We start from the raw sequence: 11,347 nt of genomic DNA on the forward strand, positions 1-11,347 counted from the left end.
TCCAGGAATCGCGAGTTTGAAAAAGGGATTGTGCCAACGTTGGATCAAATTCATTATGATCCGCTGACTCGAGAAAGAACAGGAGTTGCGGAACGCCAGGTTCAGTCCACTTTGAGAGTTTCTCCGAGTCAGACGACATTCTGGTCCACGACTCTTCCGCAATGACTTCGCGCATAGAGAGAGATCTATAGCGCCAGCGCTCAATTGCCACGGAGAGATGCTGCTGGATTCGTGGCAACAGATCTCCAATACGAATGCCGTCCACCTTGTGGATTCTTTCAATTAGTTCTAAGTCTCTTAATCTCGTCTCCGGACCAAAGGCGTATATACCCAAGCCCTTACATGGGGGATTCGTAAGGAACATGCTGTGAATGAGCTGGTTCAGCTCTGGCATCAATGCCTGATCTCTCACATGTCGCTTTATGTGAGGCGTTATAGTAAGAGCGTAGCCACCATCCGACGGCTGCAGACTATCCCCAAACCGGTCGGTGAAGTGTGGGTTTACCTCGAATTGACTAAGATCCATCCAGCAAGGTCCATCATCTCGAGAAAGAGGCGCTGCCGTAGACTCTACTGGGAGAACACATTCACAGAATGCGGCGAATTCATCGAATGTCGACTGTGGCAGCTTGTCTGCATGCGACAGCCGTGCCGTGAAGAAGGAGTCGGGGAACAACCCGCAATATGAGTTCTGCAACAGTTGATCCACGATTTCCTGAAACCTTGCGATCTCGGAGTCGGATGGTTGCAACCAGTTCAGGTCAGGCTGAATAGCGTCACCATACTCGACAGGTCCGCACGGATATGGAATACGGAATTGAGTTTGCAGGATGTATCTCACCATATCTCTCCATCCTTTCGAAACGTTCCATGCAGCGTACTGTGCGCTTGGCGTGGCGTATCGGAGTATCTGCTCAAGCAGCTCCTTGATACCCAAGGCGCGATGGGGGAGGCCATTCTGGTTTTCCGATTTGGCCGGAGGGGTCGCAAGTGGGGAACGCTTTCCGGAGGACTTTGGGTCGTAGAGTGCGATACGCTGGTCGATGATGCGCAGACTTGATTCTCTCCACTCTTCGACACCAATCTCTAATTGCTCGCGCGGACGACGAAATGGAAGAGGCCACGGCACTCGGGGTGGTACCTCACCCAGCGCCTCTCGCATAGCAGCTGACGCACGGAGGGCTGAACGGTTTTGGCTGCTAGCTATTTGCTTGGCGGTATACCACTTGTAGAGTAGAACTTCGGACGGATGGTATTTGTTCGGGTCAGCCTGACTGATATCGTCGATGAGTAGGGGATTTTCACCGTCGGCCATTGTTTCGTCGGCGATGGCTTGGATGTGTGAAGAATTAATGTAAGGATGGAGTCGTGGGAGAAGTAAGACTGCGGTAGTCGCGATAAACCGAGAGCAGATACGGAGGCGTGCTACTGCTGGCTTATATGCGTTGCTGCGATATTCGAGTCTTTGCTGCGAACCAAAAGTTGACCGCTCCCTAAAGCCAAGGCTCCAGTTGACACGTGATGCTGCCCAACGGGGTTTCACGGCATCCCCGCAAGCACAGACCTCACGCGTCACACTCGCGTCGACGCGTCGCACCCATCACGACACCAGAAGACGGGTACTGTTCCCACCATTTACGCTGTTAACCTCTCTATCGCTCCACCGGCGTCGCGCAGTCTAAACAGGGCACTGTCAGTCATGCAGTCTCTGCAGTTCTTTCCGTGTACGTGCGGAGTCATGACGAAAGCCGCCACCAAGAAGTGTCCTCTCCACAGGCAAACTGCGTAACTACTGGAAAAGTGCGGAAGGTCGCGCACATCACACCTGAACACATTCACGTACAACCGAGACCTGATCAGACATAACTTGAGATGCCTCCCGCTAGCTTGGTTGATGAATCCGGCTAGCCTTGGTCCTGCACGTGCCCTGGCGTCTTGTCCGCGATCAGGCGCCAACGCCCCCTTCTTATCGTCCACAGAGCGTCCTCAGCCAGCAGTCACCCGCATCCTGAACCTTGGAATTACACAGAATTTGCGCAACCATGGGAGGACTGGGGAAAGCAGGTCGCATATATCGCGTCAAAATACATGTTCTTCCATTCACCGACCATGCTGGCAAAGAGGCGCTCATAGTGTTCAGAGGCAGACAAACTTGTCCACTTCCACCGCTCTACAGTTTCCACGTCTATTTCACCCATCAAGACGTCAATCCAGGGAATGTCCAGCCGGTTGAACTTCTCGAAGCTCTCATCCAAGACACCCCGTACTCTGCCTATGGATGTCCCTACCGTCTGGAGTTACATTTCCTGCCTATGCCTGGTGTAACGGTTGAAGAATGCGACAAAGCCTGCATCGCCCACTATCTCGAGGATAAACGCCACAGAGGCGACTATTCGAGCCAGATCATACACTATGAGACATCAATCATACCAAGCGGTAGTCTACCTGGCTTCGTACCGAGTTACATACAATACGAAAATTGTGATTGGCTACGAGGGCGTCTCTACAGCTACCAAGGAGCCAACTGGCGCACGGACAATCAGCCTGCACGCGGTATAAGCTTCGATCCTCTCCCCGAAGAAAAGCTTCATGTATTGGCCGAGGAAGTAATGGAAGAATGTGCGGTTGATGGTGTACTTCCGCCAAATCGAGTCGATCTTCGAGTATTTCAAAAGGGGGAAGAATATGGTGTTGGCCCCCAGCATGCGGGCGAGGATATGTATTACCTTTCCAACGGCGATACGCAAAACATCACGCTCGAGCCGTATCAGCAAGCGGTTGAGCGTGGTTGGTCGACGTGGTAGGCAGAGCTGAAGACCAACAAGTCGAGCAAGTCAATTCGAACATCACCCGTATGACTTTCCTCTAACACCGTTCAGACGCCAGTTTCGAGCGTCGTGGGCATGTGATGACAGTGATAGAATAGGCTGATCTCGATTCCCTGTATTTATACGAATGTACTCGTATATCGCTCTCACATCTTCCAGTCATCTTTGATGATGTCGGCTGCTTTCTCCGCCATAGCGTACACCGTTGCCTGTATATTACCCAACGTCTCCATCGGGAAGATCGACGCGTCGACGACCCTAAGGTTCTTTGTTCCGTATACCTTCAATCTGCTGTCGACGACTCCATTCAGTTCCCTCGGCATCATCGCACATGTACCGGTCGGATGAAACGTGCTCAATAATCGCTCTTTGACGATCTCCTTCGCCGTATCCAAATCCTTAGCTTCTTTGCCCTCCGGCAACCTTCCACTTGGCTTGAGAAGAGAAGCAAACGGCTCGGTCTTGACGATGGTCTCGATGTATTGCGTATAACGGGCGAGGATTTCTAGATCCAGCGGATGAGAAAGATACTGGGGGTCTAGAATGGGCTTTTCCTTCGGGTCTGCTGATCGGATGTGGCAGAAGCCGCGTGAGAAGGGATGATTGTTGACTGCCATTATTGTGATGAAGTTGTTGGGGTGAGTTGGTGCAAGCAATGCGTTCATCTGCGTAGCGCCAGGAGAGATGTTCAACTGCAGTGGCAGCATCATCGCGTATCCTGCTGCTTCCTTGGGGCCTAGGATTTGCTTCTCGAGCTGCTCGTACTGCTTCTTCTTCCAGAGTGGCAGTCCCTTGTCGTTGATGTACTCCTTTGTCAATTTCGCAATCTCTTCGTGGCTGATGCGACCATCAGAGTCGACGAGCGGAAGCATGGTCAAACTGATTGGGATACCGACGAGCGGGCCGGTCTTGGTGGTCATGTATTGTTGGAGTACGGCCTGGACGATATTTGGATCACGCATGATGTCTCCAGAGAACTGGTCGTCGGCAATCTCGAAGGAAGGAGCAGAGATGGCGTGGTCTTGGAGGTTCTCACCCACACCAGGGCTATCGAGAACTACCGGTATACCATGCTTCTCAAGGAGTTCCTTCTGACCGATTCCGGAAAGCTCAAGGATTTGCGGTGATTGAATGGCTCCCGCAGAAAGGATGACCTCTTTCTTCGCTACGATCTCATGGTTCGATCCATCTTTTGTTCGCACACGCACACCCGTGGCCTCTATGGAGCTGTCAGAGCTCTTCGTCAGTATCTTTTCGACAAATGCTTCCGTCAAGACCTCAAGATTTTGCCTCTTCGCAACTTCCGGGGTGTAGTATGCTGACGCTGCATAGCCGCGAGTTTTCGTCTCGGCATCGATGGACAGTCCGCACGCGAATGTACCCAACTTCTCGCCCTCGATAGGATCATCCGTATTGCACCAACCCATCTTGTCCAGGGTCTTGGCCCACGAGGCCTGGAATGGCCCATACACGTCTGGAATTGTTACAGGGACAGGGCCGTCTTTGCCATGCAGCTCCTCATTGATGTAGTCTATGTTGAGGAGTTCTTTCGTTTCCGCACTTGGTGGGGTGAACCGACTGAACTTGCGAAGGTATGGCGCAATTCCGGCAGCGTCCCAACCCTCATTGCCCAGTGCCCTCCAGGCTTCAAAGTTGGCCATTGAAGGATATACAATCGCGCCAAAGTTGATGGCTGAAGATCCCCCCAGAACCTTCCCTCGGGGATGCGGTATTTGTCGACCATTGACATGTGTCTTGTGAGCGCGATTGTCAGTTGCGTTCGATTTTCTCTTCAACGGCAACATGGCATCGTGCCGCTGGACTCACCTGAGGCTCAGACATGAAGTCCCAATCATAGTCAGGATCTCCATAAAGCGTTGATAGCATACCAACAGTGTCGATCTTGGGGTCTCCTTGTCGGTTGGCGCCAGCTTCGATCAGTAGCACGCTCTTGTCCGCATCCTCGCTCAGACGATTGGCAACCACCAAACCACCGATACCGCCGCCAATGACGATGAAATCGGGCGCTCTCGTGGAAAGCGCATCGATAGATGTAACGCAACCGATGTGCATGCTGTCGATTGGTAAATCTGTGTGCTTATGGTGGCACAAGGGAGACGCTGTGCGACCATCACAGTACAAAGCGAAAGCTTAAGCGACTGTTCCGCCATAGGATCGAGGACCTTCTCGAAAGAGAAAGACCTTTAATCTGGACTCATTATCGACTCAACGCGCAACGGGCGGCTGCTCCCTCGGGAGATGGCAAGCGATGATTGGGAGGCACTAAGGCTGCGGGCCGGGGTATGCGGGTCCACAACGGTATGCCGAGCGCCTATCTTGTCGCGAACTTGCAAAATATCCACCTCTTTGCTTGATACTAGAAGACAGAGCGCAGAAAACACGGCTAATATTCCTCCAGGTGAGGGCGCGGAGCCGGAAAGCTTTGCAGGCTCAGCACCCGGTCCCGCCCGCACTCCACTGCAGCCTCGAAACGTCTCTAGCCAAAGCAGAAGTGCTCCAGTTACAATTTTCCTGTGGTTAATCGACGCGATAGCAAGCGGCTAACTTTTCATTCCACGCATCTAGGTACCGTTGTATCTACGTGGCAACACAATATAATTACATCCGCACAATAAAGACCCGCACGACTTTCTTTGACGAAGCTTCAGGATTGCACGCAAGATCTGACGAATGTTACCGCTCGCGTGCGCGACTGCGGGGCATGATCCTCAACCAATGCCGCAACGCACCCTTCACAGCCTTTTCGACAACAGTGCTTGGTGCAATTCCGGTGGCCTTTGGTGACACAACTTTCTGCAGAATGCCCGTCCTATTATTATTGATCGTACAATTCGCTGAACGGACCGCTCCGCAGGGAAAGACGTCATGAAAGCATGGAGTAGGCAAGCTTGAGACTGTAAGCTGACATGAGATTGCCAGCTGAATGGGGCTGTCAACTAATATGCGAAGTGCAGTCCTCTCAGGACAGCCTTTCCACCCTAGCCTAAATAAGCCCGAGCTGACTCGACCCAGGCATATACACCCGACAATCGCCATCGTAGCTCAATGGCGATTCGTCTCTTGTGTTTGAGAAAAATACACCTGCTTATTGATCCTACCGTGCATCCACCTTCGTAAAAGATTTTGTCGTTTGACATAAGCAGGGGATGTGTCGCATGCACTGCGCAGCAACAGATTCTCTGCCTTGCGCATAGCCCCTCGGGGCCGTATAAGGTAGTATGCCATTACGCTCGCCAAATTGCGAGTGGTTTGAGCCAATGCCATGGCGTTTTCCAACCACACCATCTACTTTGTCGGGTTATTGAACGCATGCGGGGGCGAGATGATTCTGCTATATCAAACAACAATCAGTCCTCAAATGCCGGTATCTCGTCCCATATCTTTCCAAGGCTATCTAGAACACTATATCCATTTGCAAACATGCTACCCTTTGATCCATTGACGAAAACGAACATCTTCCACTCCGATCTCGTCACAAGGCACTTGGCTGCGAACATCTCCCTCGTCGGTTTTGCTACCATACTCGTTGTGTTGCGGTTCATCACGAGACGAATCTGCAGGACTAAGATATGGTATGTGAAGACTCACAATGACTGCCAAAGGTCACATGATCTGACAAAGCTGTAGGTGGGATGACTTTGCCGCAGTGGTTTCACTGATCTTCACTATCGGTACGTACAAGCCGGTCAGGGCGCAACGCCCAAACGATGCGATAACATACCGTTGGACCGGGACACTAACCAGCAACGCAGGCATGCTCGCAATGCACATCACAGACGCAAATTACGGGATGGGGTACCAGACCAAAGAACTACCCATTGCCAACAGCATCTTTCTAGCTAAGCTGCTCATAGCTTACCAAGCTGTGTACTACGCCGCCGTCTCCAGCGTCAAGCTATCCTACCTCTTGTTCTACTTACGCTTTTTCACACTAAAGGAACATCGCATCTGGGTTTGGATATGCATGGGCTTGGTCGTTGCGTACTGGCTCGGTAGCATGCTTGCAACGTTTCTATTGTGTACGCCTCTCGAGGCGAACTGGAACCCTCTTTTGGCCAAAAAGTACTGCCCGGATCACAAACACAGCACGGCATTCGTTGCGACTGGCATCTTCAACATGATAACCGATCTGATTATCATCCTGTTGCCCATACCATTCATCCGAAAACTACAAATGACTCGTGGTGCCAAGATCGGCTTGGTGGCGATCTTTGCAATAGGTCTACTGTACGAAACTCTTGGAGTTGCTTGCCTAGTTCATGTCAGCTGATCTAGATCGTAGTGTTACGGCCATTTCCATCCTTCGTATCGCCGTTATCTTCGACCTCCTTCATACCGCAGGCAACACTAAAAACCTACCCTACGCAATGACGGACGCGGCTTTCTGGTCCGTCGCCGAGCCTGCTGTAGCCATCATCAACTGCTGCATCATGACTCTCCGCCCGCTCCTCAGACTGATATCCCCTACCCGTCTGTGGTCTTCCAACAGGGTCAGCCCCTCAGATGAAGTGAGCCATCCTGCAACTATCGGTGGGGGCTCTAGGCTGAGGAACAAGATTGGAGATGAGCATGATGAGTACCCGATTACTCTGTTAGAGGATGGGATGGTGGACACGGAAATCGGACGTGTAGACAGTGGGGCATGCCGGGGTATACATGGTTATGCTGGTAGTGAGAAGAGTGGCGGAAGCATGCCAACCGTGAATGACGTATCGAACTACTTGGGTAGAGATTGATCTCTGCCTAAGCCCTTTGCTAACGAAGAAGAGGATGAGCCTTTGACTCAGGGTGGAGCCTGGCCGTGGTTCGGGCTGATCATCTATGTTACTATAAGATGCGGAATGATCGTGGTAGCTCTGAGGTGCGTCGCTGTCGGATGCTTTCCCGTCGAATATATATGAGACATTCCATTCAGACTCGCGGTCACATCTTTTTCCTTGTACCAGCAAAGACGGCAACAAGCAAGCGACACGCTCAGCTGTGAGTTTCGAGGTGTAGGCAACGGCGCAACACGTGCGCGGCAGTACAACCCCTTAGCCAGGCAGCAGTCTCACGTGCGCCCGCCTAACTTCGCACGGCCCCACCCCCATCGTCTATATAAATCCCCCCATCCCCCGTCCCTCATCTGCTCACCAGCTCTCTTTGCCAATCTGGCTTAGATCAAAGTGTAGTATCTGTTCTTCATAGTGTAATAGCTATGATACCGCTACTGGCGGTTCATCCATTACTCTTATTTTTGTAGTTCGACCACAAGGTCCCTGAGCTCGCTCATACCTCGAGGTTACGGTGCCGCCAGTATCTCGCACTACTTCTGGCTGGCGCGACTCTTTTTTTTTTCATTGGGTTTCTTCGCTTGCGAGGATCTTGAGGAAGAAATGTTGATGTGGTTTGCTGATGTGCCTTTCTAAAGCTAGAAGGCCGGTTCGAAGATGAAAACTCTCCAGTCACGAACCTCTAGAGATGAGCACTCTGTGTAGTGCTAGGCCAGCGTGAACATTTGCTCAAGGCGTGTCAATGTTGAAGTGTATTGCATGAAGTTTACCGATCGTATCTTTTTCGCGCATTCAATAGTCAGTACGGCTCAGACGGAATGAGCTCCTTTGTACCTTCTGCTTTGAACGACGCGTGAGAGCAGCTAACGGAACGCGTCCCGCTGTCGGGTTTAACATGCGCCACACAATGGTGGCAGCAACGGCAGGACGCTTATCGATAGTTGCGAAGAACCTTTCTTGTGCATGCTCGAGCAGACGTTGGGCCTTACCACGCTCCTCGATTTTACTCATAAGAGGCACCTAGACCTACGATACCTGCACCTAATGTTATACAGAAATCTTGATGCAGCGTATTTGCTCCGTATAACGCGAGTATCACGCGCATGTCAGGGTTTTCTAGCGCCCCTTCGTATCGCAATCGCGCACGCGATGAGACGGCAGGTAGTTGACTCGACCTCGAACCGTTTGCGGAGAAGATATGAGCAATCAATACATGTGCCAAGGCTCGCCCGAGTCTTGTTCTGCGCATAGCTAGGAGCGAAAAGTACGAGAGAGGGGTAGGACAAGCTTCTAGTAGTGCCGAGCGTGCCGGGTCTGGGCGAGTTTCTATTTTCGGTCCCTTGCCGACTGACACCTGGGCTACAGCGCGCTTCTAACAGCTTTACAATAGCTGTTACGCGCCTACGTTCGCTCGCGGTCCGAGATGCTGTGTGCTAACGGAGGGGTCAAGACGCGGTGACTGAGACCTAGGAACGCGTTTTTTGTTCTGTATGGGACCCGGAGAGGGGTTCTTTAAAGCTATTAGGTTAGACCGATCGCACGCCGGGCTAGCTCGTATACCTCTAGTGCCCACAGAACAGTAGGCGGATCTACAAGTCTCTGACTAGAACTAGCCGCTACTAAGTTATAGCAGCGCTAAAGCAAGTTCTCGCAAATAGAGGCTGCGTGCAATCTCTTACGCTATAGAAAATTAAACCTTAGCTATTTTATATATAATAATAACTCTACTTAGATGTAGTAATCTCTACTATCTAAACACTAAACTTGCGTTAAGAGCAGCTAGTAATATATTACTAACTAAATAGCAAAGATAAGTATCTATAGCTAACTTATAAGTCTATACAATATATTTCTAAGTAGATATATTACAGAGCTAATAGAATATAGTTTTATTTAAACTAGATAGTAAGTGCGCTAGGTTAAAGAGACTCTAAAGTATCTATAGACTATCTAAAAACGTCTAATAGTAAGCTAGGTAGCTAGAAGCACGTTTCTAAACTACCTTCTCTATTACTATACTATATTTACTCTATCTAATACACCTTAGCTATTCTTAGTTCTCTAGTTATTAACGTAGTTATCTACCTCTAGAGTGTATCTAAACTTATTTATAGTAGAGAGGTAAGCTACCTCTTTTAACTTAATATAATCTATAACTATATATCTATTAGTAGTTATGTAATATATTAATAGGCTATACTTATATAATATACTTTTGCTAAGAACCTACTCTTAGAGTGTTTACACTCTAAACGCGTAGACTACGCCTTAGAATACGTCTAGCAAGATTAGCTTCTCTAATATACTATAATAAATCTTAATACTTATATAACTTATCTAACCTAGAGATACTAACTATAGTTATAGAGTTAGTAGGCAAGGCAAACTTTCTATCTTTAATGTCTTAATTAGTAGAAGAGATAATAGAAGAAGGTTTAACTACTATAGAAATGTTAGCAAAGTATTCTTAACATACTACTAATCTAGTAGGCCTATTAAGCTGTAATGCCTTAGCTTTTACTATTATCTACTATATAATGTCTGCTCTTTAACTAATATTATATATTTATACTAAGCTAAGGTATTATATATAACTTATAAGTTGTGCCTTACTTATCTCTATAGTAAATATAGCGTTACAGATTTAGATCTAGCTACCTTCTCTTTGCGTAGTTCTTATACATAGATACTATAATATATTAGTAATATAATATATAGTAGGTTGTCTTTACCTACACTATATATTCTACTTCTTAACTAGCACTATTTCTTTGTCTATATAGAAGTAAGCGTAGTTCTTGTACTTTAGTATCTTAAAGTATACTTAAGAAATGTTAGTTATAAATTCTTTATATGTAAATAGAGAACTTACTTTTTATCTAGCTTCTTATTTTGCGTTAGTACTCTTTGTATAGCTTGCATAGCTACCTTATATAACTCTCTATAGGTTAAGACTTATTATAGCTAGTAATATCTTATTTTACCTTCTTTAAATTTACCTATAATATATTAGCGTATAGCTTACTACTCTATATAGGTATCTTACTCTTGTATTACCTCTATATACTCTTTCTTTATACCTTAGAAAGTCTCTATAGGTAGCCTTAGTTCTAAGCAGAACTAGCATTACTAGACTGTCTTTACCTTTAGGTAGCTTATAGTTACTAAATAATATTACTCTTTGCAGTAGAAAGGTTAGTAGTATAGAGATTAGTATTACTACATTAAATACTAGGCGATTAACTACGTGCTGTTAAAATAAAATAGTATTATTAGGTACTTTAGCTTTAATATCTTCTTGTAGCTAATTAAGCATTCTCTAGTTTATAATACGTTAGCATTTATTAAAGTACAAATCTAACTCTCTATAATACTATGTTATAGTAGAATAATAGCTTAGAGTCTCTATTTATTATATTGCTAGTTGCTTATTTGTCTAGATTCTTATTACGTTTATAAGAATCTAGATAGAAGCTGTTAACTAAGGCTCTATAGAAGGCATTATCTATTATAGCACTATCTAGTCTATTTATTATACTCTTCTTGCAATGTATTAGCTATATAATAAGCTAATAATAATATTAAACGTACTATCTACTTATTGCGCTAGAACTGCTTATAAAGAACGTCTACTGTAGTAGTACTACTAATATTATTCTAATTACTCTCGCTAACATTTGCCTTACGTGTATTAAGTAGAGATATATTATACTATTACTTTTGCGT

The 11,347-nt window shown here is 47.4% G+C and overlaps 3 protein-coding genes across 3 annotated transcripts; 1 reads left to right on the plus strand and 2 right to left on the minus strand.

The window, feature by feature from the left end:
- Positions 1 to 605: 605 nt before the first annotated feature.
- J4E83_008424 (uncharacterized protein) lies at positions 606 to 1,315 on the minus strand (the record flags this gene model as incomplete). The annotated part of the gene is made up of 2 exons (XM_049335321.1): positions 606 to 633; positions 699 to 1,315. 2 exons carry the CDS (start codon positions 1,313 to 1,315, stop codon positions 606 to 608), a joined length of 645 nt encoding a protein of 214 aa, XP_049185587.1.
- Positions 1,316 to 2,974: 1,659 nt separating this feature from the next.
- Positions 2,975 to 4,901, minus strand: J4E83_008425 (uncharacterized protein; the record flags this gene model as incomplete). Its single annotated transcript, XM_049335322.1, has 2 exons — positions 2,975 to 4,582; positions 4,656 to 4,901. The coding sequence occupies 2 exons, from the start codon at positions 4,899 to 4,901 to the stop codon at positions 2,975 to 2,977; spliced, it is 1,854 nt and encodes a 617-aa protein (XP_049185588.1).
- A 1,368-nt stretch (positions 4,902 to 6,269) lies between these two features.
- Positions 6,270 to 7,119, plus strand: J4E83_008426 (uncharacterized protein; the record flags this gene model as incomplete). Its single annotated transcript, XM_049335323.1, has 3 exons — positions 6,270 to 6,421; positions 6,477 to 6,520; positions 6,602 to 7,119. 3 exons carry the CDS (start codon positions 6,270 to 6,272, stop codon positions 7,117 to 7,119), a joined length of 714 nt encoding a protein of 237 aa, XP_049185589.1.
- Between the last annotated feature and the right edge of the window lie 4,228 nt (positions 7,120 to 11,347).

The sequence above is a fragment of the Alternaria metachromatica genome (genome assembly GCF_023757995.1).
Source record: "Alternaria metachromatica strain BMP 0045 chromosome Unknown scaffold_24, whole genome shotgun sequence".
NCBI lineage: Eukaryota > Fungi > Ascomycota > Dothideomycetes > Pleosporales > Pleosporaceae > Alternaria > Alternaria metachromatica.